General features: G+C 38.4%; 1 protein-coding gene across 1 annotated transcript; it reads right to left on the minus strand.

Moving 5' to 3' along the window:
* VBP1 (von Hippel-Lindau binding protein 1) lies at positions 1-27652 on the minus strand. Its single transcript, XM_008591075.1, has 6 exons — positions 27540-27652; positions 24836-24960; positions 15273-15339; positions 14042-14140; positions 3277-3415; positions 1-1065 (listed from the first exon to the last, which is right to left on the minus strand). Exons 1-6 carry the CDS (start codon positions 27630-27632, stop codon positions 995-997), a joined length of 594 nt encoding a protein of 197 aa, XP_008589297.1. The 5' UTR covers positions 27633-27652; the 3' UTR covers positions 1-994.
* Between the last annotated feature and the right edge of the window lie 217 nt (positions 27653-27869).

Below are 27869 nucleotides of genomic sequence, written 5' to 3' on the forward strand. Positions count from 1 at the left end.
CAGTTTTAACATCACTGGTTTAATAACATGAAATACAAGTACAAAACATTGTACAAGTATATTTTTACTACATGGAGGTGGAATAATACATTTGTATTTTTATCAGAATCTGTATCACCCAGTACTAGTCACTATACCAATGGCTTTCCACAGGGATTTTTTTACTATTCCTATGAGGTTTTATCACGAATGAAAAAGCTCACAATTCCTTTCAACCATTACAGATTTACATTTATCTTAATATTCCTGTTCAGGATGCTTGGAGAACTGTTAAGAAACACAAAATCACCTTAGTAAAGAGTTTTGAATGGGTAATATTATTTCATATTGGCCAAGATCTCCCTTACATTGGCAATGCAAAGACACTGTGCAATTATTTGGGGTTAGAAAAAGCGTTGTCTCAATAGCCCTCTTACCATGTAGAAAGGCAAATTACCATTTCCCCAAATGTGAAGAATATCATAATAGTTATTGGTTAAGCAGTAATTCATGAAACCCCATTTACAGAAAGCAAACAGCAGCAACAGAGGACCATAAAGTCCCACATGTACTAAAGAAAAACAAGTTTACAAATATTCAAACTGTCTTCCCTATTTCTAAAATGGTTTAACCACATCAAGTGAAAGTAAGATCAGCCAATAAAGAGTAAATTGTGCTAGTGTCCAGCATTCAGCTTCCACAGCATACCTCACAGTTTTTAGGCATTTCAGGTAAGAGTTTTCTTATGACAGAGGGGAAAAAAAAAAAAAAAAGATGAAAGCAGCATTAACTTTGCTGGGAAATGTGAAAAAAAAAATATTGCTAATTTCATAAAATATTTGAAACAAATTTTGTTTTTATACATAAATAAAATCATGTTTATCTTTTCTTAAAGTTTAAATCATTCTTGCTGTTAAAAAAAATTACTCAAAGTTATATCAATCTTTAAGGATAAATGTTGGAATATTTAAAGTAACACGTTTGAAAAACTGAACTGTATGTTTAATTGGTAGCATTATGCTTTGTTCTTGGTAGAATCATCTTTGTTTCTTCTTTTTACATCCCAATTATAAACCCTGGCCATATCTGCAAGAATAGTCAAAGAAAATGTGAATATAATTCTAAAGATAACATATGCAATAACTAAGTATTCACTCACACAATGAGTCAAAGACATAGAAATCACACATACACAAATACTGGTGACAACTGCTGTTGTCTATGTCAATTGCTAAGAAACTACTGGAATTCTATCAAAACCAAGTCAAGGCCTCACATCAACAATTGTTTAGCATAGCTCATCAACTATGGCAATATATTTAACAAATATGTGCTAGACACTCTCAACAATTTTAAAGATGGTCCCTCATCCATGAAATCTCAAAGATGGCTCAACCCATTTCCTGCCTTGTAATATTTAAATTAGTACAATTATCAATAATTTTATTTCTTACCCTCCATTTGGTTTAACGAGGCATTCATTCAGTTTATTAAGCGTCTACCGTGTTTCTGACTAGGCACTGTACAAAGTGCTGAGTAAGACAAGTGAAGTCCTTTCCCTCATAGAGCTCAGACTCTAGTACAACAGTCAGTACATATCAGAGACTGGCTGCCCTAGCTACCTCACATGTCTGTACACCTTCCTTACCTTTACCAGCACTAGCAATAATGAATGACATTTCTCTAAGCTTGTAGGACTCATCTTAGATGATTTCCTTTCTTTTGGTTCCTATAACTATCTTAAAATCACTGGATCCTGTCTTTTCTCTCACGTTTAACATCTTTTCCTTTCCTTAAGCACCACCCCTCCTAGGCCCTCATCATCTCACAACTGGATGAAGTCTCCACATTACCAGTCAGATGATGATCCTTGAAGTAGGCCTCAAACAGGCCTGCCTTCTCAAACCCAAACACTAAATGCTTGCCCACATGCTACACACTGGAGGAGAGAGACACAATACAGCTCCTACACTAAAAGAGCTCATGCATTGGCAAAGAAAACAAAGTACTACATGCAAAGTGCTAAGTAAGGAAAGAACAACAAAACATTCTGAGATTAGAAAATGTTCAAGAATGTTCTGATGCTTGAGGTGAGATATGAAGGATAAAAAGAAGTACCCCACGTAAATAAGGAGAAAATCACTCCAGGTAGCAGGAACAAAATTTAGAAATGTGAAGGGTATGGTACATTTGGGGGGTGAGGAGAATAACGACTGGGGTTATCTGGAACCCAGGGTACACTGGGGAAGAGCCAGGGCAAGAATCAGTTAGTGGCATGAGGTGAGATTTGGCTGGGGACACTTCACAGAATGCCTGTATGCATACCTTACATGCAACAAGGAACCACTGAAATATCATACATAACCAGAAGAATAAAAATAAGATGTGTGACTTAGTAAATTCATGCTGGCAATAGTGTGAAAGACAGATGGAAGGAGGAGATTAGAAAACTACTGAGTGCAGGTTCTAGAAGAGAGTAACAGCAATAGGCAGAGAGATTTATGAGGGAAATCTGACGAGAATCTGGTCGTTGGTTCACTCTTGGTAGTAAGAAGGGAAAACTATGAAGGAAGACTCAGATTTTTGTCCTGGGTGAGTGTGACAGGAACGAGGAGGAGACAGGTCAGAGAAGAGAAACAAAGATCTTGGTTTCAAAATGCCTGTTCTCCCCTTGCCCAGAATATTCCACCTCCATCTCTTCCCTCTGCTGATCTAAATCCTACACTGCCTTTAAAAACAACCTAAGTTTTATCTTCTTAGATAAAAACAAAGCCTTCCTTGAACTAACTCCAGTTCCCATCTGTCTTTCCCAAACTTTAAATTGCCTTGGTGTGGCATACGTGAATTTATTTATAGTTTGCTATGAAACTATCATTTAGCTGTTTTACAGAGCAGTTCTAACAGAGAAAGACTTTGCCACTCTTTTTTTTTTCCCCCATTGACTTCCATGCCTCGTATGGCTCAGTGCAGTTGCAGGAACACAGGAGACCCCTTAATAAATGCTTGTGGGATTAAACTATTTAACTAGCTCTAACAGTGTCTTGGGAAAATATGTGAAAGAAAAGTACTCATTCACCAATGTGAATTTGCTGACATTTCAAACTCATCACTCTATCTGCAAACTTATTTAGGTATTCATTCCAAACGTTATTTACTGTCTTATAAAATCTGCAACCTCACATTAGCCTAAGAATAAAAACATTTTTCCCATTGCAATGCAACTAAGAAGTTACAATCAAAAATTTTTTTTTCATCTTTCTCCCCGCCCCCCCCCCTTTTTTTTAAAAAAAAGGATACTGACTTCTGTGGTAGTAAATTGATCTCGAAGAAAGTCAAGGTCTTCCTCAAGAGAATCGAGATTCTTTGTGGCAGTTGATAAATTCTTTTCCAACAATGCCTGAGCTTCATCTATATCATATTCAAGCATTACATTAGCCTGAAGAGAGAAAATCATGACAATTACTCAACATTTACATAGTGCTTTACAGGTTAGGGCAGGTTGTAGCAAACTACAGTCCTCAGGCCAAATCCAGACTGTTACCTTTTTTTTGGAAGGTAGGTTATGTTGGAACCCAGTTGCTCCACTTCTGGGCTCAAGTATATTTTTACTGCATGGAAGTGGAATAATACATTTGTGTTTCTACCAGAATCTGTATCACCTCATACTAGCCACTGTACCAATGACTTTCCACAGGGATTTTTACTATTCCTAGAGGTTTTATCATGAGTAAAAAAGCTCACAATTCTTTTCAACCATTACAGATTTATGTATTCACTCCAAACATGTTATTTACTATCTTATAAAATCTTACTCCCGCCACCGTGGCAGAACTGAATAGCTGGAACAGACACAGTGTGTCTGCAAACCCAAAAATACTATTTGGCCTTTTAAAGAAAGTTTGCTGACTCCTGGGTTAGAGAATATAGATACATACATTAATCATTTAATCCTAACAACCCTGGAGAAGTAAAAGTTATCTTCTTTACAGTTAAGAGGTCAGATTGTTTACACTAGCACAGTTAGCAAATAAATGGGAGAATCAGTAAGGCTATAGCTGCCATAGTGATGCCTCTGATGGATCTGGGCAAAGTAAATTGAAAACCCTGTGGAAATGATTCACCATTCTAGATGTCATTAAGAACATTTGTGATTCATGGGAGGAAGTCAAAATATCAACATTCACAGGAGTTTGGAAGCAATTGATTCAGCCCTCATGGATGACTTTGAGGGGTTCAAGACTTCAGTGGAGATAGTACAGATGGGGTGGAAATAGCAAGAGAACTAGAATTAGAAGTGGAACCTGATGATGTGACTGAATTGCTACAATCTCATGATAAAACTTTAACACCTGAGGAGTTGCTTCTCATAAATGAGCAAAGAAAGTGGTTTCTTGAGATGGAATCTGCTTCTGGTGAAGATGCTGTGAACACTGTTGAAACGACAACACAGGATTTACAACATTATGTAAACTAAGTTGATAAAGCAGGGGCAAGGTTTGAGAGGACTGATACCAACTTTGAAAGAAGTTCTACTTTGGGTAAAATGCTATCAAACGGCATCACATGCTACCGAGAAATCTTCCATGAATGGAAGCATCAATCCATACCACAAACAGCCACACCAACCTTCAGCAACCACCACCCTGATCAGTCAGCAGCCATCAATACTAAGGCAAGACTCTCCACCAGCAAAAAGATTATGATTCGCCAAATAAAGTATTTTTTAAATTAAGATATATACATTTTCTTTTGACATAACACTACTGCACATAATATAGTATAAACATAACTTTTATACGCACTGGGAAACAAAAAAATTCGTGTGACTCACTAGACTAAAAAATGTACTAGAAATAACAAAAAAACATAACAAATAATCCTGTCCCCCAAAAGAAAAAGAGACAAATTTGAAAATGGTTTATCCAACCACACGTGTTATCATACAACCATCTAAAAGAGAGTGAATCAGCAAAAGGAAATCAGTTCCCACCACTTTTGTCTGAAACCCTGCACGAAACCACAACTCCTTACCACAGCTAACAACATGAGCCTTTGCCCCACCATCTATCACTCTTATCCTCTGTTGCAGTACCGAAGACACATTGGTCTGGCCTTTCTGTCCCTTCAAGCTAGGTCCTGGTTTGAGGCCTTTGAACTTGCTGTTACAGGGCCTGGAAAACCTTCCTACTCCTTTTTGTAAGTAGCTCCTCTGGTCATTGTGATATTGATCAGAAACAGACAAATAGAACAAAGTAACAGAAGAGAACCCAGAAATGGATCCAGGCAGATTGAGAAAATCAATCTGCAGGGAGAGAAGGGACTGAAAATTCAATGATGCTGAGACCATTAGATACCCCTTTGGGGGAAAATCAGAGTTAACATTCTTCCTCACAGTATTTCTTATAATTTTCAGGTTAATTAGGGCTCTAAATTAAAAAAAGATTAATGGGCAAAATCAGGGGATTTTAGGAAGATGGTGGCAACAGCAGCAGTTGTTGAATCTCCCCAAGTTCCTTTAAAAAAAACCCCCACAAACGCCAACATTAAAAACCAGGATAGGGGCTGGCCAGTTAGCTCAGTTGATTAGAGCATGGTGTTCATAACACCAAGGCCAAGGGTTTGGATCTCCATACCCGCCTCGCCCCCCCAACCCCCCCCAAAAAACAGTACAGGTATATACTCAAGAAAATTGAAAATGTATGCCCACGCAAAAACTTGTACACAAATGTTCATAGTAGCATTATTCACAAAAGCCAAAAGGTGTGACAGAGTTTGGATATGTTGTCCCCCCAAAGCCTACGTCAAAATCTGATCACCAATGTGGCAGTACTGGGAGCTGTTTAGGTCATGGGGGAAGACCTCTCGTGAATAGATTATACCCTCCCTGGGGTGGGGGTGGGGGTGGGGTAGTGTTGGGAAAATAGAACAATTTAATCAGGCCCTCTCCCCTGGGGCCCAGTTGGAGGTGGTTCAGTAAACAAACTGTGTGTGTGTGTGTGTGTGTGTGTGTGTGTGTGTAGCTGGTGTGCATGCGGTGCCACCACCTTGGCTGGTGTATACCTCAGGTGGCCGCCACTCCACAAGTGGCCATGCTTTCCAACCTGCAGCTCCCAAGGACCTGTTTGCCAGTTACCTAGCTCACAGACCTGTGTGTGAAGGGATCTGGTGACCCAGCCTGGCATGTGAAGGGTTTGTGACCCAGTCTGTGAACGGGCTTGAGGGGTCTGTGAGCTCCAGACCCAGCCCTAGCTCGACAATTGGCCCAGTCGGCAGGATTACCAGCAGGTAAAAGAGCCCGACATCTGGCGTGGTTGTGTAGCTAGACAGGTAGTGAGTAAGTTCTCACTCTTAGTTCCCACAAGAGCTGGTTGTTTAAAAGGACTTTGGCACCTCCCCCCCCCCTCTCTCTCTTGCTTCCTCTTGACTTGTGATCTGCCTGCCGCTTTCTGCCATGAGTAGAAGCAGCCTGAGGCCCGTGCCAGATGCAGCTGCTCCAGAATCATAAGCCAAATAAACCTCAACTAACCTTACAACTTCCTTATACAATAGGGCCCCACAATAAGGAGGACATGCTGGGAACAGACTCCAAATAGTAACAGGGACAGCAAGATAATAGGATAGAAACAATACTGACAAAAAGTGTATGTGGGGGTGAAGGGAGTAGTGGTGCAAACAAAGCCAGGGATCCCAGCAGCTGTATGTTTTTACTGCTTTATATGAACAACCAAAAAGGAGCTCTAGAATCATTCCTCCCTTAAAGTTCAGGAAAATTAATTTTACATAAAAATAATTATGGAAATGGATCAAAGCCAAATTCAATTAAAGTTATAATAATAAAAAAAGAATAAGGAACAAAGTAACTTCTTTATACACAACATAAGCAAAGCAGAAAGATATGCCCATAAAATAGATGAAAATTATAATGTATTTCAAAACAAGATAAATAACACTAAGAGATATGAAAGAACAAACATAAACCAGAATTAGAAAACTCAGAAATAAGGTGACAGAATTCAGGAAAGAATTAGAAATAAAAGAAAAATTTATTTCAGAAATGATGACTAAACTGGAAGGAATGCAGAAGCCAATAATTACAACAGATAATCCTTTAAGATGTACAGAAGATGAGGAAATTTCTTAAAAATATAAAAATAAATGATGAGAGGAAATGTATTAAAGACAAAGTGACCAACAGTGAATATAGGCAAAGACTGAACATAAATATAACAGGAACCTCCAGAGAAGAAAACCAAAGTATGGGATCAGAAAAAATTCTAAACAGTTCATTTCAACAAAATGTTCCTGAAATGTCAGATACACGCACGCATGCACAAAATGAGACAAAATGAAAGGGTACACTGTATACCTGGGGAAATTGACTCAGAATTCCTTTCAGCATCCAGGCATAAAGAACAAGTCATTTATAAAGGAAAGAAAATCAGTTGGTCCATTGTGAATGTACTAAATGTCACTGAATTGCGCACTTTAAAATGGTTAACTTTATGTGTATTTTAACACACACAAAAAAATTAAAATAAAAAAAAAGAAAATGAGTTTGTCATCAAACTTTTTGACAGCAATGCTTCATGACTAAAGAAGATGAAGCAATGTATAAGATGCTCAAGGAAATAAAATATGAGTTGAGGATTTTACAACCAGCAAAACTGATTTTTAGGTAAAAAGGCCACAGAAGTTATTAGCAACATGCGAGAACTGAGAGAACATTGTTCCCATAAATGCTAAAGAAACTACTAGAGAATGAGTATCAGATGACCAAAATGACTGGGGGGACATCAACACAAAGACAGCAATGTACATTCAGCAATGTACATATTTACAATGGAGAACAAGGATAAATGAAGGACGAGAGAGAGAGAGAGAGCGCACGTGTGCACACAAGCGAGGGAACAGAGTATATAATGGCTCTGTGCTCCAACAATACGGGCACAACCCTATAAAGAATGGGAAAGGACAGGAAGAGCATATGGAAAAATGTCAGTGGTAGCAGTGTTGAGTGGTGTTATTCTAGGAATGCTTTGCGTGTGATAAGGAATAAAGCAAATGAGTAATATTGTCCAGTCTAATTCTATCAGCCTTGGTATTTTGGAGAACCAGGACTCTTGGCATAGAAGAAAGAAGAAAACAGAGGAACAAGTTAAGTAAAAACTCTGTTGTCCTGAATTTGAATTGGAAGTAACAGTATGAATTTATGAGGTATTACACACACATACGCACACACCAACTTGCATCTTTGTACACAAGTTTATACGTATGCTAGGTACATACTACTGGTTCTGTTTCTCCGATTGAACCCTCACTAATAACAGATTCGTTAACTTGCAATTTGTTTTATGCAGGTTTCTGATTTTTTGTTATATTTAAACATTATACACATATAGAAAAGTACCCACATCATAAACACATAACTTGATGTATTTTAACAAACTTAACACACCCGTGAACCCAATATCCAGATCAAGGAACAGATCATCACCAACACCCCAGCAACCTCCTTGTGCCCCCTTCCAGTTACCGTCAGCAACCCCACCCCAAAGGTAATCATTATCCTGACTTCTAACAGTGTAGTTTTGCCTATATTTAAACTTTACATAAATGGAATCACAAAGTATATGCTCTTTTGTGATTGATATCTGTAGCAGGCAGAATTATGGCTCTCTGTGCCCACACTGTCCTACCTTAATCTCTGGAACTTGTGACTCTGATGAGATATGTTATTTCTAAGTGTTGGTCTTAATATACAGAGATTACCTGGGTAGGCCTAATCTAATAACAAAAGCCCTTTAGAACAGGGAACTGGTGGCAGAAAACTCTGGCTGGTGGCAGAAGGGCAAGTTGAAAAGATTCAAAGTGTAAGAAGGATTAATCATGCCATTGTTGGCTTTGAAGATAAAAAGGGCCCCGATCCAAGGAATGCAGGTACTTCAAGAAGTTGGGAATGACCCCTGGCTAAAAGCCAGCAAGGGAACAGTGACCTCAGCCCTACATATACACAGAACTGGATTCTGCCAACAATGTAAACAGGGTGGAAGTGGACTCTCCCCCAGAGCTTCCAGTACAGACCTGTTGACACTTTAATTTTGACCTTGTGGGACCCTGAGCAGAGTACACAGGCAAGCCCATATGGACATGTGACCTCTAGAGCTCGGAGGTAATAAATGGGTGTCATTTTAAGTCTCTAAATTTGTGGTAATTCGTTATGCAGCAATAGAAAAGTAAGAAAGCTTCTTTCACTCACCTTTGTGTTTGTGAGACTCACCCTTGTTACAGTGGTATGTAGCAGGAGTTCATTCCTCCTCTGTGCTGTGTAGTACTCCATTGCTTGGACATACCACAATTTAGTCATCCATTCGACTGTAATGAATATTTGAGTCCTTTCCATGTTTTGGCTACTCGAAAAAGTGCTGATATGAACATTCTTATACCTCTCTTTTGGTGACTATTTATACACATTTCTGCTATATATACCAAGATGTACAAAGAGACTGAGATAGGCATAGAACTATTATGGCGTCTGTTCTGCTTTAATAGATACTGCCAAACAGTTTCCCCTGTTACTGTATCCATTTACATCTCCAGCAACAGTGAATCAGTGCTCTCATTGTCCCACGTCCTACCATCACTTAGTATCACCCTGCTGTTCTGATGGATGTGCGGTGGGATCACATTGTTCTTTTAATTTGCATTTCTCTGTTTACTAATAAAGTTGAACAACTTTTCATATGTTTACTGGCCATTGGATATCCTCTTTTTGGAAGTCACTCACCTTAATCTATTGAGTTGCTTATCTTTTCATGTTATCTTTAACAAGTAAGTTTAAAAATATTTTTTAAGTATAAAAATATTAGAAAAAAAGTTTACAAATTTGGTGAAAGGAGTACATTAAGATATATAAAATTATAAATATCTGACAATGTTGATAAACTTTAAAACCTCTATAAAAGGTACCACACACAAAAACATGTTACAGATCAGAAAAAGTATTTGCAATATGTAACAGAAGATTCTGTATCATAAATATATAGCATATAAAGAAAACCTGGACATCTATAAAAAAAAAAAAGAGAATCCAACAGAAAAATGAGCCGAGAACATAATTAGGCAGGCAAACAGAAGAGAAAATATGAATTAGCATCTTGTCAAACAAAAGACTATAATAAGATAGCATTTTCAACTATAAAACTAGCAAAAACCTAAAAATGTGGGTGAGGCTGTCAATAAAAGGATATTTTTATATACTGCTGGAGAAGATATAAATTGGTGCAGTCTTTTCGTGAAAGCAATTTCATGGTATCTACCAAAATGTTAAACATGCAATTCCATTTTGAAGCAGCATACAAAAATATGCCTTTGTGTAACATGGGTGAACCTGGAGGACATTATGTTAAGTGAAAGAAGCCAGGCACAGAAAAACAAATACCGCACATTCTCAGTTACATGTGGAAGCTAAAAGTGTTGATCTCATAGAAGTAGAGAGTAGAGTAGTAGTTACTAGAGCCTGGGAAGGGGAGAGAGGTTGGTATAGGGAGAGGATGGTCAATGGATACAAAATTACAGCTGGATAGGAGAAATAAGTTCTAGTGTTCCATAGCACTGTAGTGTGACTACAGTTAACAATAATTCACTGTACAATTTTGAATAGCTAGAAGAGAGAATTTTGAATGTTCTCAACACAAAGAAATGACAAGTGTTTGTAGTGATGAATATGCTAATTACCCTGATTTGATCATTACACATTGTATATGTGTACCCAAATATCCCATAGTACCCTATAAATATGTACAATTATGTGTCAATGAAAAATAAAATGTATATATGCCTATATGTACAAGTTTATATGTGCAAAGATATTCACTACAGCATTATTCACTATACAAAAAACTTGAAAACAACCTAAATACTCCTTGACTTGGGAATACTATGGCATAGCACCACCACAGAATATTATGAACCCAATAAAACCAAGGAGGCAAACTATATCTATTCACAAGGAAAGATATCTGTGATATTAAGTGAAAAGTTAGGTACTGAACAATATGTATAATTTAATCCCCTTTTTACATACTCAACAACAAATCCCCAATATTTAGGTACATACAGATGTATAGAAATGATTAAAAGTGGCTGCATCTGAGGATGGAGCAGGAGACTGCCACTTTCTATTTTAAGACTTTCTGTCCTATTTGTTCTTTTAAACATTGGTGTGTATAAGTCTGATAAAATAACAAAAATGTCATTCATCTAAGAAAAATCATTAAGCATTTACTATGCGCCAGGCAACTGGTAGACACACCGATCAATAATATATCAGGGAGTGCTGAGTGCTCTGAAGAAAAACAGTACGAGATAAACAGAGTGACACAAAAGGATGCTAACAGACAAGTCAGAGCAAGTCTCTCGGGGGGAACTAGCAATTACAGCAGAGAACTCGAAGGATTGAGTGTGAAGAGCACAGAAGTAGAAAGGCAGGGGGTCCACGCTGGCAGGTTCCAGGAACACTCAGGAGGCCACTATGGCTAGAGCAGAGTGAGCAAAAGAATAGGAGGAAACGAGAAGGAAAGGGACTGACTTATGGAGGGGAAGCCTCTGCATTCTACCCTTGGTGACAGGGGAAACCACTAGAATCCTGAACAGAGAAGTAACATAATCTGACATGTCTTAAAAGCATTACTCTGGCAACTCAGGCAGAGGAAAGAGCCAGAATAAAGGCTCTGAGGCAGGGCCACTCTCAGCGTGGTCTAGGTCTACCAAGAAGTCCAAGTGTGGCCATGCAAGGAAGTGGGGCATTACATAAGAGAAGTAACAGAGAGTACCACGCTGTGTAGAAACTCGTCAGCCACTCAAAGAACTTGGTCTTTTCCTTGGAATGAGATGAAAAACAACAGGAAGATTTTGGGCGGAATAACAGTGTGACCTAACTGAGATTTTAAAGGATCACTGTACCTGCCGTACTGGAAAGGCTTTAGGAAGTAAAGGGTAGAAGAAAGTAAATTAGAACATTACTATGGGTTGAACTGTGTCCCCCAAAAAGATATATTGAAGTTTTAACCCCTGGTACCTGTGAATGCAATTTTACATGAAAATTAGGTATTATGGATTGAATTGTCTCCATCACAAAAAATATGTTGGGATCCTGACCACTAGTACCTCAGAAAGTGACCTTATTTGGAGATAGGAACTTTACAAAGGTAAGTTAAAATGAGGTCTTTAGGGTGGTCTCTAATCCAGTATGGCTGGTGTCCTTATAAAAAGAGTAAAGGTGAACATATACCAGAGTAATACTTCTACACACCAAGAAATGCCAAAAATTCTCAGTGAACACTAGGAGGTAAGGGAGAAGCATGGAACAGATTTTTCCTCACAGCCCTCAGAAGGAACCAACCCTGATTCTGGGGTAGATCCCAGACTTCTGGCCTCCAGAATCATGAGACAATCTATTTCTATTACTTAAGCCACTCAGTTTGTGATACTTTGTTATGGCAGCCCTAGCAAACTAATACAGATGTTATTCCCAGAGCCCTAGCAAGAGACAAATGTGGCCTGGACCAGTGTGGTAGCAGCAGAGAAGTGACAAGTGACTGGCTCCTCAATATATCTGGAAGAAAGAACCAATAGGGTTTGCTGAAGGACTGGTTGAGAAATATAAAAAAACATCAAAGATGACTCAAAGGTTTTTGTTGTGAGCAACTAGGCAAAAGGTTCTGCCATTTACTGAGATGGGGAAGACTGTGGCAAGTGCCAGTCTACAGGAAAAATCAGAATCCAAGCATTCAGGTAAGAGGTATAAAACAAAAGAAAGATGAAAAGAGCTAGAAGAGCTCAGCAAAGAAAATAAACAAATATATAGAACAGTTATGAAAGACAGAGTAGAAGCAACAAAACAGAATAACTACAAGAGAAAACCCAAAGTCAGGGGGAGGAAGCCAGAGGTAATTACACAAAACGAAAAAGAACAAATATTTGGAAACAGAGAACATGCAGATATTGAAAACAGATGAAGATCCAACATATGCATATTTATCATTCTCAAAAAAGATAATAAAGAAATGGGACAACAGTCACATTCAAATACACAACAGAACTCATCTTTCCTGAAATAAATACTTGAATTTGTGAATCAAAAGGTCACAGAATTTCTACAAAAAAACCCCAAAAAACATAAATACAGAAAATCATTCTACACCGAGACATTCAGGTATAGTTTCTACACTTCGAAGTATTTTTTAAGTCTTAGTAATAAACATTGAATCCTTCCTTTTAAATATAGAACTAAGACTAAACAAGTGTGGGAATTATGGCTGTAGAATAAAATGTAAATGTTGTACAAACTCTGAAAACATTACAACTAATAAAAATCAGGAGGATGAACTAAGGGATAGACACACTAGTTTTCATGTACTAATCTGCATATCTTTCATAGCACTAGAGTGTCTCTCAGATCCTACAGGACAGCAGCAAGGGAAAAATCCTCACAGTGGGGGAAGCTGGGAGAGCTGGGAGCAGTTCACTTGGCTTGCTACTTTGTATGGGAACTTGCCTGAGGAACCAAGACCTGTGAACAGCTGGCTGGCTGATCAAGGGCCTGAGCAAGACAGGAAAATCACAGACAAGGTCTATGAAATACTCTAAAATTGAAATAGACGGTTAAAAAATAGCCTCTAACCTCAAGGTTTTTGTAATAATCTTTTCCCCCTTAAATTTAGAGGGATCTTTCTAGAACTATTAAACTGTTATGGGGAAGAAACATTTATCTGAAGTTCAGCAATAATTTTTATTTTATTTAAGAGAGATAAAGCATTAGCTGGAGAAGTAGGGTTTGGTCAGTTTTGTACTGACTGGGAGAGACTTCAGCATGTACTTTGTATGATCTTCATCACACTCCTAATTCCAGTCAGTTTCTAATATGGACCACTTGAACTCTGGCCCTTTATTCTTTCCACATCTAAGGGAGATGAACACTTTACATATCTCAAACAATACCATTTTGCTAGGGAAAACACACTGGATTACAAATATGTCAGCTGCAGCTATAACATTTACTTACCCCCAACCACAGACACACTTTATCAGTAGGAGGAACCGAAGCTTTGCAGTACAGGTTATCTGCCAGTAAGAATCTGGTCTCCAGTGAATTAGTGGACTCCTTCAAAAAAAATGACAGTACCATAAACAGGCCAGTTGGACATCAAGTTTATTAAGGAGAGATCACACAGCTGAACCTAAGACATTTTAAAAAGGTCACCATGAAGACTAAGTATAGTGGTAAAAGAAACGATCGCTAGAGCCAGATGGCTAGGCATGGACTCTGGTTCAGCCACTTACTAGCCGTGTAAATTTGGCGCTTCACTATCTCTGTGCTTACGCTCCTTATCTGTAAAATGATGACAATAATATCCCCTACACCTACAAAGGCAGTGGTAAGCACTGAGTTCACACACACACTCACACACACACACCACACCCACACACTCTCACACGAAACAGTACCTTGGCACAGAGTACGTGAATTGGCTCTTATTACTTAATTGGTGCATCCTGTACAACCAGTAAGTTTCTGAAGTCTCTTACAAAGTTCGCCACATATAATCACGTACTAGAAGTGTAGTTATTCTACCAGTCAAGTAAAAAATCATATGCACACACGCATACAATCTTTTCAATACAATATACTTATGAGATTTCATCTTTACAGTCGGCTTTTATTTAATGAGTGGATTAAGACTCAGAAGACTTTCAAATTTAGTTCTGCCACTAACTAGCTAAGTCGCACTGGTCAAGTGTAATCTCTCTGAACCGTGTCCACAAGTGTGAAATGAAAATCTGAAACAGATAATTTCTAAGATTCTTTCCAGCTATATAAATCTTGGACTCGCTCCTTATTCTTAGGGAAACCACAACCACCAACAAAAACCCTTAGATACTGCTACTTCAATATAAGACATATGCTTTTTGTACCTAAAACAATTTCAAATTGTATTTAAGTTGTGCACACACTACGGGTAAGTAATGTAATCCATGCTCAGCCATCTTACTCTAGCGTTCACTTCTTTTACCACTACACTTAGTCTATGGGCCCTAGATTAAACCGGACTTTTGGGGGAAGGCTACAAAGCCACACTTATTACAGAAGCACACTGTCTATAACATCAGTGTATCAAGAAGGCAGACTGGCTCCTAGAGCATAGATCAAATACCAGTGACCAAAGAATCAAGGAAGATGAGTTTCTGCCAAACTATGCTGGTTCACTCATATTTACAAACAAAAATGCTCTTACTTTTTTCTTCTGCATGTATTTGAGAATTTCCAAAGTCTGCTTAATTTCAGGAATCTGACCTTTAAGTCTGTGAACAAGAAAAAGGTTAACTTAGTATTTTGCTGGCAAGAATAAATACCAGGATAGTCATTTTTTATTTATTTATTTACTTTGGTGGCTGGCCAGTACAGGGATCTGAATCCTTGACTTTGGTGTTACAAGGTAGCGCTCTAGCCAACTGAGCTAACCGGCCAGCCAACCAGGACACAGTCTTACTAGCTTTACATCTATTGACATGTTCTTTTTTTAAAAATTTATTTTGGGGGACAGCTGCCCAGTAACAGGGATCAAACTCTGGACTGTGGTGTATCAACAACACGCTCTAACCAACTGAGCTAACCAGCCGACCTATTGACATATGCTTGAGAACTAATTACAAATATAAAATACTTAAAGTATTTTAGAGTTATTTAATAAATTTTATTTATTAAAAATTTAAGATATTTTTAGATATAAGTATTTAAGACAAATATTTATAAAACTTTTAATAAAACATTTCTATAAAAATAAAACATATTAATAAAACATAAAACATTTAAGGTATAAATATTTAAGTATTTGAGATATAATGGCAAATATTTATGGAATGCCTACAGTGTACAAATCCCTGTTGTATATGTCAAACACCCTTGTTATTCAACATTTCTACAGCAGACCGCATTCTACAGAGGTGCTTCAGGGGTTCTGCATTTGCTTAGAACTGCATTTTAAATAGATTAATTTTAAAACTAATTTTAAAAATAACATACATTCAAATATCACATTCTAAATTCAAAACCGCCAAGCCCCTATCCAGTGCTGCATACAGTTGCTCCTGGTGAGGGCATTCAGTATGCAAACATCTATCACAGTCATCTAAATGCCAGGCAAAACACAGTGACATCTTGGTGTGTGCACTTGTCACAATATCACCTGAATGCCTAACACATCACATTATGATAGAGTATAGTTTAGTGATTCTTTTAAGCTTTGGGTACTTTTTCCTTAAAGTTTATATTGATAAATGCTATTTTCTTTTCAAGTTAGGTAACAATTACTTTTAAAATTATAAATGGATCATTGGCTTAAACATAGGAAATTTAGAAAAACAATGATAGGCATGAGGAGACTGATCAGACTCAACAGATAAGTTATATTATAGCTACTAGCAAACTACTAGCAAATGACTCCCAAATAAAATCAACCTCACTGACTAAAATATAACAGACAAAAATAATGCACTGAAAATACTCAAAGTCACTTAAAGAGAGGAAACAATGATACATTTTTTGTCACTGGAGTTTAGCTCTTCTTTACAGTTGATTAGAAACTGCCCAAGGCTTTAATGTGTTTTGCATGGAGAAATCTACGAAATAGTTCTAGGGTCTCTGTCAAATCATAATGTAATTTGTAACAAAACAGATAAAAATATAAAAACAAAGTTCTTGCTCTTTCAGGGTAAACTTAACTAAATATTACTAGAGACCAGTATATAAACAAAATTTAAATATGGTAATGAAAATGAACGTATTGCATCATATAAAGGAAGTTGCACTGTATGTGGAGAAGGCTAGCAGGGTAAACTTAATTATACCCTGTGCTACTGACCTGACAAGATCACAGTAATTCCTTGAACTTGTTAAGATAAGTGAACAGATATGATGTTGATGGGGGAGTGGAGGGGAGAGAGAGTGGGGATAAGGAGGAATTGGTAAAGGGACATGAAAATCAACTACACTGTATACTGATAAGTTAAAAAACAAAAAAATTAATAAAAAAATTAATGTTACTATTTGAAAATAAAGTCCAGTGAATCATCTAGAAACACACTCAGCAATCATTTTTTTTACTTAATTTGAAGGCTGATGTTCTGTGAACTATTTACAATTCAACATGGATGCTGTAGATCACTCAGTTTTGCTTATTTTTGCATGATACGTTCAAATAGGTAAATGCCAAAAAGATGTATTCATTTGTAAAATATCTGATACATATGCAACATAAGAAGTATGTTCAGATCAAGTATTTTGGTCATGTAAATGATTTTTAAGATTTATTTTTGTATGTATGAACATTACATGTAATGTATGTTATAAGGCATTTAACGAATCAATCAGCTGCAGCCCCAGCCAACTTAGGAACCAGGTCTACAAGGTCACTGTGCATGCTCAAGCAATACAATCTTTCCCACCCTGATTCACCCCATAAGATGGCAGCTCCCCTGAACTTTGAGTTTACAGTCCCTTTTTTCTATTTCAAATAGTTTCATCAGAGCTGGCTAGTTGGCTCAGCTGGTTAGAGCGCAGTGTCATAACACCAAGGTTAAGAGTTCAAATCCCTGTACAGGTCACTTGCAAAAAAGTTTCATCACATTTGTGTGTATCTCTAAACAATATATTATTTAGTGTTGCTGGTTTCTAAGCTGAATTCAAATGTCTCATGCTAAATGCATTTTTTTCTGGGATTTGCTTTTTTAACTCAATTAAGTTCCTAAGATTTGTTCATTCCTTTTCACTGTTGTGTAATAGTCCATTACAAATATAACACACCTTCTTTTCCACTCTCCTGTCAAAGGGCACTCAGGTCAGTTGTAGGTTTTTGTTATTATAAGAACAATGGAGATCTCTAGGTCCTGGGAGGTGATAGGGGAGTGAAAGGGGAGACAGCAGCTTAGAAGGGAAGTAGACCAAGTCTTCAAAAGGAGAATGATGCTGAAGGAGAATGTTCCAGCTATATTCTTCTCCTACTTCCGAGCTGTCCTGATCAAATCACATAACCTACCCCATCACTGTCACAGGGTAGAAAAATGGCAGAATTGGCCAGAGACAGGGAGAGGGCCAAGCTGGGAAGCTGAGAATGATAAGTTCTGGTCCCCAGTAGCCCCCACTCCCACTCCCTCAGGTGATGACAGTAAAGAAAGCTGAGGGCAGAGGAAAAGAAAGAATCCCCCAGAGGCGGAGACCCCCAGTTGGGGAGAAGGCATACTCCACGGCTATAACAGCAGCAGCATTCCTCCACCCTACCTACCAGGAGGGACTTAAGTCATCCCCACTTCCACATGTAACTGACAGCCCTCAGGAAATATGAGCTGACAAAAGAAATGAATAATCTGATCAACTAAACTACAATAAAATAAAGACAATAAACGCAACAACCTTTATCACATAAAATAAAATTAACAAATACCAAAAGATAAGATTATATAGTAAGTATTTAAAAATACCTCAAGAAGAAAAGAAAGGATATTGGTAATATGAAGAAGAAATAAGTCATTCTAAGAAGAACCAACCAAAATCACTTGGTATTAAAAAAAAAAATTCATAGATATCCATCTATTTGCTGAAAAACAATGACAAAAAACAGCAAAAGAGAAGAGAGAAATGGAAGGCAGAATTGGAAGTGTCAACATCCAAAACGAAAAGGAAATCCAGCAGGAGAGAGGAAAATAATTAACATATGATAGAAAAAAATGAAAAAATGATAATCACAAAATTCCTAATTAAAAGATAAAAGACCAACAGGTACATGAAAAAAATGTTAAACATCACTAATCATCAGGGAAATGCAAATCAAAATCACACTGAGATATCTCACCCCAGCTAGACTGGCCACTATTAAAAAGACTGGGAATAACAAATGCTGGCAAAGATGTGGAGAAAAGGGAATTCTTCTACTGTTGGTAGGACTGTAAATTAGCACAGCCATTATGGAAAACAGTATGGAGGTTTCTCAGTATAACTTCGTATAATGTATGCTATACGAAGTTATTACGAGCAATCAAAATCACACTGAGATATCTCACCCCAGCTAGACTGGCCACTATTAAAAAGACTGGGAATAACAAATGCTGGCAAAGATGTGGAGAAAAGGGAATTCTTCTACTGTTGGTAGGACTGTAAATTAGCACAGCCATTATGGAAAACAGTATGGAGGTTTCTCAAACAACTACAGATAGAACTACCATAAGATCCAGCAAGCCCACTGCTGAGTATATACCCAAAGGAATGGAAATCATCATGTCAAAGGGACACCTGCACTACCATGTTTATCGCAGTGCTATTTACAATAGCCAAGAGTTGGAACCAACCTAAATGTCTATCGATGGATAACTGGATATACACACATATATACACACAAAATGGAATACTACTAAGCCATAAAAAAGAACGGAATTCTGCCATTTGCAGCAACATGGAAGAGCTTGAGAAAATTATGTTAAGCGAAATAAACCAGGCACACAAAGAGATATACTGCATGTCTTCATTCATAAGTGGGAAGGGAGGGGAGGGGAGAGAAGGGAAGGAAAGGAGGAAGGGAAGGAAAGGAGGCAAGGAGGGGTGGGGGCTAGGAAGGGAGGAAAGGAGGATGGGAGGAAGGGAGGATGGGAGGAAGAAGACCGTGATAAAACGTTGAACTTTCAGAATGAGAAAACAGACTATAGTTACTAAAGGTGAGAAGGGGAGGGAGAGGGGGGTTAGGCAGCAATTGGGTAAAGTTCACAAAGAATAATTATGATTTGTAATGATGAACATGCTAATAATATTGATGTGATCATCACATACTGTACACAAATACTGATAGTCAACTCTGTACCCCATAAATTATGAAATACTAAAGAACTTTTATATAGCCTGATAGTAGAGTTAAATGACAGGCTGCAAAAAAAGATTTACAACTTATGTAAAGAAAAAGGTTAGCACCCAAACTACATAGAGCTATATGCTGCAAAACAACTAGCTTATGCACAAAAATAGTTTTGTTGCATAGCTAACATCATAGGGGTGAGGAAAATTCCAGAAAAATAAAAAGGGAAAAAACGAGAAAAGAATTTGAGTTGAACAGTGAAGACTGGCAAAAGGTTGGGGTGAGGGCAGGTGCCCATACCAGCTGTCGACCTGAGCCTGGGCTTGCAGTTTGGTGTGGGAGTTCACAGAAAAAAGTGTAACAATTTGGAACTGGGCTCAAATGGCCCAAGGTTGGTACTGACTCACAGCTCCTGGCAAAAGCAAAATCCTCTACGGATAAAGGCAAACTAGACAAGCATCTATAGCTACAGGAAACTGACATATATCAACGAAGTTAAGTAAGTAGATATCCACACAGAGACAAATTATGGTGAAATAACAATAAAAGAAAGGGTGATTTTGAAATACCCAAAAAGTTAAATTAGTTTATCTAAAATGGCTGGATTTAAAAACAACGACCATATATTGTTTATGGAGAATACCCTTAAATATGTGATAAATAGGTTGAAAGTAAAGGGATTAGAAAAAGATACACCAAGAAAATATTAGCTGAGAGAAAAGTTGGGGTAACTATAAGTATCCAATAAAACAGACTTTAAGACAATAAGCATTATTATATATAGGGTTAAATTCATCAAGAAGACTTAATAATCCCTGTAATTGCATGTGCCTAATAAAATAGACTAAAAAGGGGCTGGCCTGTTTGCTCAGTTGGTTCAAGTGAGGTGTTATAATACCAAGGTCAAAGGTTTGGATCCCCATCCTGGCCAGCTGCCAAAAACATAAAGTAGACTAAAAAGTAAAAAAAAAAAAAAAAAAAAGACAGAAATTGTTTTGGGTAAGATGGAGCAGCTGGCAGCAGACAAGTATTCCCACCTCCAACCATTCCAAGAGCCAAAGAAAATACACAACTTCTCTGTTGGAAGGCAGCAGAGAGGTGCTGAGGTGATGGGAACTACAGGGCTAAGATTCCTGCAAGGGAAGAAACTCTGAGAGGTAAACTGATTTCCTGCAGCCACGTTTACCAAAAAGTATATGAGGGGACATATCTTTTTATAGACGTATGCCAGCTTATTAATAAATGAATTCAAGTATCATCACTTTACAACTCAAAATTAATGGATCTAGGCATTGAGCATCCTAGAGAGACAACTAGATATTGTCTGCCTCATAATGGAAGAACAATACACAAAACTACTGATAGAGTTTGGATGTGTTGTCTCCCCAAAACTCATGTCAAAATCTGATCCCCAACTTGGCAATGTTGGGAGCAGTTTGGTCATGGGGGCGGATGCCTCCTGAATGGATTAATGCTCACCCTACAAGGAGGAAGGTCATGAGTGAGTTCTCGCTCTATTATTTCCCACGAGAGCTGTTTGTTTAAAAGGAGCCTGGCACCTCCCCTATCTCTCTCTCCTGCTTCCTCCTACCATGGGATCTACTTGTATCCACCAGCTGCCTGCTGCTTTCTGCCATGAGTAGAAGCAGCCTGAGGCCCGCACGAGATTCAGTTGTCCCAGAATCGTAAGCCAAATAAACCTCTGTTATTTAGAAATTACCCAGTCTCAGGTACTCTGTTATTACAACACAAAAAAGGACCAATACACCTATGAAGCAGTGTTGCAAAAAAAAATTTCAAACCTCAATATGATCAAGATGGTAGATCTACCAATTTATAATGGATGACAAAGAAACATGCTTGAATATCACACAATTGTTTTGAAATTTAGCAACACACTTCTGAGTAACCCATGGATTGTAGATCTAAATGTGAAAGATAAAACAGTAAAGCTTTTAGCAGATAACATGGGAGGATATCTTCATGAAGTTAGGATAGGCAAAGATTTCTTAAACAAAATACAAAAAGCACTAACCATTAGGAAAAAGATTGTTGAATCAGACTACATTAAAATTAAATGGTGCTGAGCCAAATATTATATCCACACTGTATTCATGTTAAAAGAGAAATTGGAAGCCTACCACACACCACACATAAAAATAAATTTCTGTTGGATTAAGAACTTAACTGTGAAAAGCAAATTTTAAAATTTTTAGAAGAAAACATAGGAGTTTGTCTTTTTGAACATGAAATATAGGACAGGATTTCTTAAACAATATACAAAAAGTGTTAACTATAAAGGGAAATTTTGACTGAAAACATTTAAATTAAGAGCAACTGATCAAAAGAAATCATAAAGAAAGAAAAACGACAGACTACAAAAGGAAGAAAAATTTCTTACACTTATAACCTGAAAGGATTAGTATCCGATACATAAAGAACTCCTACAAATAAAAAAGACAACCAACCCACATTAAAATGGGTAAAACTCTTCAAGAAAGTTTTCCTTATTCTAATTCTACCATTCTCTTTTAACACACACTGGACTGACATTGTTCCCATCCAGAACACCAATGACTTCCCCTTTATTAAGTCCAAGTCCATTCTCAGTCCTTATCTTACTTTGCTGTTACCCCTCTTCTCCCTAACTTCTTACTGTTGCAGTGCCCAGATCTTTGATCACTTTCTCTTCACCTACACACACTCTCTTGGTGATTGAGCTCATCCAGTCCCCTGGCTTTAAATACCATCTCTACACTGATGATTCCCAAATTTTTATCTCCAGATCTTACCAAACTTTAGACTCATATATTTAATTGCCTACATAACATGTCCACTCGGATGTACAAAAGGCATCTCAAATGTGTCCAGAACCGACTCCTGATTTTCCCCAAACCTGTTCCACCCAGTCTTCCCCATCTCAGATTATAGCTCTCCCCTTCATGCTTGTTCTAACTTCAAAATAGATTCAGAATCTGACTCTTTCCCACCACACCCACTGCTACCACCCTGATGCAAGCCACCATCAACCTTACCTAGATTAGTGAGAGGGCCTCCTAACGGACCTCCTTGTTTCTGCCCTTCTTGAGAATATTATCAACCAGCAACCCAAGTGATTCAGATAACAGGGAAAGGTCAGATCATGCCACTCCTCTTCTCACAACCCTCAGTGGTTCCTACCTCCCAACACTCCATACCCCTTACTCTGCTTTATTTCTTATCTGCATATCACTTATCACCTTCTAACCCACTATATAATTTATCTCACTAGAATGTTAGCTCCATGAGGACACCCATTTTCATGTTTTGTTTACTGATGTATCCTAGGATAAGGCCTGACGCATAGTAAGTTTATAATAAATATTAACTGTATTGAATCAAATGTTTACTGTCTAGACTGTCTAGATCCCACTGGACTGTAACCTCCCCAAGGCCGGGGATTTTGCCTGTTTTGCTCACTGATGCATCCCAAGTGCATCTAATTAGGAGGGCTGCAGGTATATACTGCAATTTTTACTATGCCCCTACACACCACACATTCAGGCCTAAAGCATATGTAAGGTTGGAGTGAGTACCCTATGATACCACAGTACTAGAGTTAGCGATATAACTTTGATATACAAATTTCCTCCTCTCTCCCAGGGAGTGGTCCCAAGGGCCATTTTCTTCTGTATCTATAACCTCCCTGTAGGCAATCTTGAATCCAATGGCTTTATTCTTTTTTAAAAAATAAAAACTTTTATTATCACAAAACCAGTACATGTACATTGTAGAAAACTGAGAATAAAGACAAGCAAAAATAAGGAAAACACCATATTCTCACCACCCAGGGATTATCACTGTTAATAGACCGTTAGTATGGATTTTTCCAGACATTTCTGTGCATACATACATTTTTTTCCAAAATTAGAACATACTGTTCATAGTGTTTTTAGTTGGCATCCCAGTATTTAACTGACAGAAGAATGCTGGCACATGCACATAGCAAATAGATATCCGTAAATATTTATTATAGCAAACTGACTTTATAGCTATCTAAAATAATATAGGGAAACAAAGAGTTAGTACCATAGATATCTTTGTCCTATACTTATATGTTATGAAATCACAGAAAGTCATAACTTCCATGGGTCCCTCATTTCACTGGCAAAATGAGAAAGATGAGCTAGACATCTAAGATGTTATGGTACTAGATGCTTTGGAACAAGGTCTTCAATATTCATTCTGTTTTCAAAACCATCTTTAGACTGGAAATATCAAGTGTTGGCAAGGATGTGGAACAACTGGAACTCTCACACATTGCTGGTGGGAGTGTACCTCCAAGGTACAGCTACCTTGGGGGACTTTTGACAGTTTCTCATAAAATTGAACATACACTTATCATAAAACTCAGCAATTCCACCCCTAGGTATTTACCCAAGAGAAATAAAAACATATGTCCACACAAAGATTTAAAGCCAAAAAGGGGGAACGACCCAAATCCCATCAGTAGACAAAGAGATAAAAAAGAGATAAAAATTGTGGTACATCCACATACAATGGAACATGACTCAGCACTAAAAAGGAACTAATTTACCAATACACACACCATGAATGACTCTCAAAGCATTATACTAAGTGTAAGAAACCTGACACAAAAACAATAGTTACTATATGATTCCATTTATATGAAGTTCAAGAACAAACAAAACTAATTTAGCGTGAAAAAAATGAGAACAGTGGTTGCTGGGGAACTGAGGAGGGAGTTGACCAGAAAGGAGCATGAGGGAACCTCCTTGGGTGATGGAAATATGCCATATACTCATCTGAGCAATGCTTACAGAACTGTATAAATGTGTCAAAATCCATCAAAATGAACATTTAACATCTGGACATTTTATTGTATGTAAATTATATCGCAATTTTTTGAAAGTTCAAGTCATATAAGATTAAAAACTTAACTTAGAAATTTTGACACTTACCTCCTTTTTTTTTGAGCAAGGTTGAGTTCCATAAACTTATACTTCTGGTACTGTTCATCCAGCTTTTTTAGTACTGTATCTGCAGTCTCATTCCCAGGCTGTTTCATGAAAGAATCTACATCTTCCTTTAATATCAAAAATAATACATCGCCAATTTTAGAATCCATGCCACTAATCTGATTTTTTGATTGCTTTGTTTTTAAAATATAAAAGAAAAAATCTTTGTTTCTTTCTCTCTAAAGGTTTGTTCTTAACCAAAAAAAGGAGTTGTAAAAAGTTAGAGACCATTTCAGAAAGTGCACATATAGCTAATTTATTCTTTCACCTTCCTCTTTTAATTTTTATTTATAGAAAGGGAAAGAAGGGGCTGACGGGGTTCGGATCCTATATAGGGATGGCTAGTGTGCTCACTGGCTGAGCGCGGTGCAGGCGACACCAAACCAAGGGTTGCGATCGATCCGCTTACCGGTCACCAAAAAAAAAAAGGGAAAGAAGGATGACCTTGCCTCTTTTATGCATTTCCCATGTGGCCCTAGTAGTAAGTATGAAAATTACCAACAATCAAACACACTGCCTATTCATGTGCCCTAGTCACAAAATGATTCAACAGGTTGTGTGCTGAAATGATCAACTTTATCTACTTATTTTTAATTCTACAAATTCTGCCATAGAAATCATGCTCAATATAGTCATTAGGTTCTCAAGGCAAGCCATAAATGCTTCCTTAAATATCAAGTGGTTGAAATAAAGGCAAACAGAACAATCTTTTTTTTAATAGGAATAATTAGTCAAAAGAAAAGCAGTAAAACTAGTGTTAAAAACTGTTTAATATATACCACATATGCTGGTCCTTGAAGAAAAGAGAGTTAATTAAATAAGGATCAGGAAGTAGATGAGCTTTTATGAGAAACAGCAAATGTAGTAGTAGGTCAATACTGAAAGCAAATTTTCTGTTTCTCATAACAACTCTGTGAATATTGTCATCTGAACTTCAGTTAAATAAACTGAGGGTTAAAGCGGTAAAATAATATGCTCAAGGCTAGGCAGCAATTGGGAAGCAGAGACAGGATTCAAATTCTGGTCTATTTAGAAGCCAATGTTCTTTCTGCAATACCACGTTACTCCCATTAGTTTGGGAGTATAAAAATAATTAGGTAAAATGTAGGTTGCTTATTACATCATGTAGGTAGGACTTTTAAGGTCTAGAAAAAATAGCCCACAAATTTTTAGGAAAAAAAGGCATTTCAAGATAAGACTCTATAAAGCTCTCAGATAAAGTTTATCCTCTTGAATTAGATTTCTGAAGCCATCTCCAGCTGAGCACTATGATATTTAAGGCACTATGGAAATTCAATTAGACACCTAGTTAAGAGCTTATATACTAAGATGGCTCCTGAGTGTCCACTGTGCTAGGACTAGGAGAAGTGGCACTATGCAAGAGAACTACCCGATTTTCCTCCCAGTAGCAGAGCATGTGTGGTAAGCTGAGGTTCTGGAACCCTACAGATTGCCCAAATTCAAGTCCTGGATACTTCACTTACATCTTGTGTGACCTGGGGCAAGTTACTCAACGGCTCTGTGCCTCAGGTATCATCATCTGTAAAATGGGACTGATGACAGTAACCACCTCCTGGAGTTTTGTAAAATCATTAAGATATGCCTGACACTCAACAAATTGTATCTCTTGTTACATTTAGTTGAGAGATAAATGTAAAGAAATAAGATGGCACAGCTCAGGGAGGAATCACAAAATCGCTAAAGAAAATAATTAGAAAATTTAATCAGCAAATACAAATGTACAATACAAAGAGTGGTCTAAACGAAAGAAATGGGTCTTCTGAAGGATGTAAGTAAGACACAGCAAAAAGGTATAGGTAAGGCAATATAGGAACAAACCAAAAGATCGAGAAAATTCCATTAAGATTTAATAGTAGCTCAGTACAACTAAATGAGGAAAGACAGATGATGGTGGCCCGGAAAGCCAGTGACAGGTTTTTTCTCATTATTCAAGTAGTTTTCAAATACTATTTCTGGAATAGCTCGATAGGAGGATGGAGTTGATAGCGTCTACCTCCTTCTCTTTGTTTGGACTGGGGTTGGTCTCCCTGTTCTGTGAAGCCTCCAAACTGCGTTCCCTGCCTCCTCTCTCAACTTCGTACAATTCGTTCTCTACTAAGTAGTTAGAATGATGGGCCTAAAACCAACTACGATTACATCGCGGCTTTACTCAGACACCTTCTAACGACAGCTCACTGCCTACTGGATAAAGCCTAACTTCACAGCAAGACACAAAAGACTTCACACGCGACTCCCATACCCCGCTTTGCCATCAGTCTCCTCTCCCATGTCTCCCGGCTAGCGCCATCTGTCCTGCCTATTAACTGCGTTCTAAATGTTCATTTGTCTGTCGCTGCAGCGTCCAGGCTGATCCGCGACATGCTCGGGCCTCGCCTTTTCCAGGGAGCAGGGGACGAAATCAGGCGTGGGCCGGCCCGCGCCCCTCCCCTTCTAGGGCCTCCTCAGGCCGCGATTCTTCCGGGCGGGCCCGGGCCGCCCAGTGCGGGGAGGGCAGCGGGCCGGGCGCTCCCTGCCTGGGCCTTCAGCTCAGCTCCTTCCCCCAACAGTCGAGGCCTGGGCGGGGGCTGGGGGTAGGAAGCAGCCCGCGGCCTCGGGCCACGGTGCCGGGGGACAGCGTGCCTCTTACCACAAACACGGCCTCAGGAATCCCCAGATGAAGTCTCCGCCCGTTCCCTGCCGCCACTTCGCTCGTACCACAACCTTCCTTAGCGGCTGCCATGTTGAGGAAGCAAGCGCGCGACCGTCTGCAGGCCACCGGCCGCCGGGAGTCCGTGATTGGCTTGCTCGCCCCTGAAGGCCCGCCCCCTCGTGTAAGTCTGAGCATTCATTGGCGCTCAGGGAGGAGCCGCCCCTTCCCCTTTGGCCGAGTAGCCTAACCTGTAGGTGTTGATTGGCTACGCGCAAGTGAGTGACAAGCGTGCCGGGGCCGCGAAGGAGGAGTCCGAGCTGCAAGAAA

Source organism: Galeopterus variegatus, unplaced genomic scaffold (genome assembly GCF_000696425.1).
Source record: "Galeopterus variegatus unplaced genomic scaffold, G_variegatus-3.0.2 Scaffold6608, whole genome shotgun sequence".
Classification (NCBI taxonomy): domain Eukaryota; kingdom Metazoa; phylum Chordata; class Mammalia; order Dermoptera; family Cynocephalidae; genus Galeopterus; species Galeopterus variegatus.

What these genes read in the sequence shown, in the direction of transcription:
- VBP1 (XM_008591075.1), bottom strand. Translation starts at nt 27,632, where the DNA reads ATGGCAGCCGCTAAGGAAGGTTGTGGTACGAGCGAAGTGGCGGCAGGG. An exon ending in TTCCTGAGGCCGTGTTTGTG is followed by an intron (nt 24,961 to 27,539) that starts GTAAGAGGCACG and finishes TTGATATTAAAG; the next exon opens with GAAGATGTAGATTCTTTCAT. An exon ending in CTTGCTCAAAAAAAAAGGAG is followed by an intron (nt 15,340 to 24,835) that starts GTAAGTGTCAAA and finishes TCTTGTTCACAG; the next exon opens with ACTTAAAGGTCAGATTCCTG.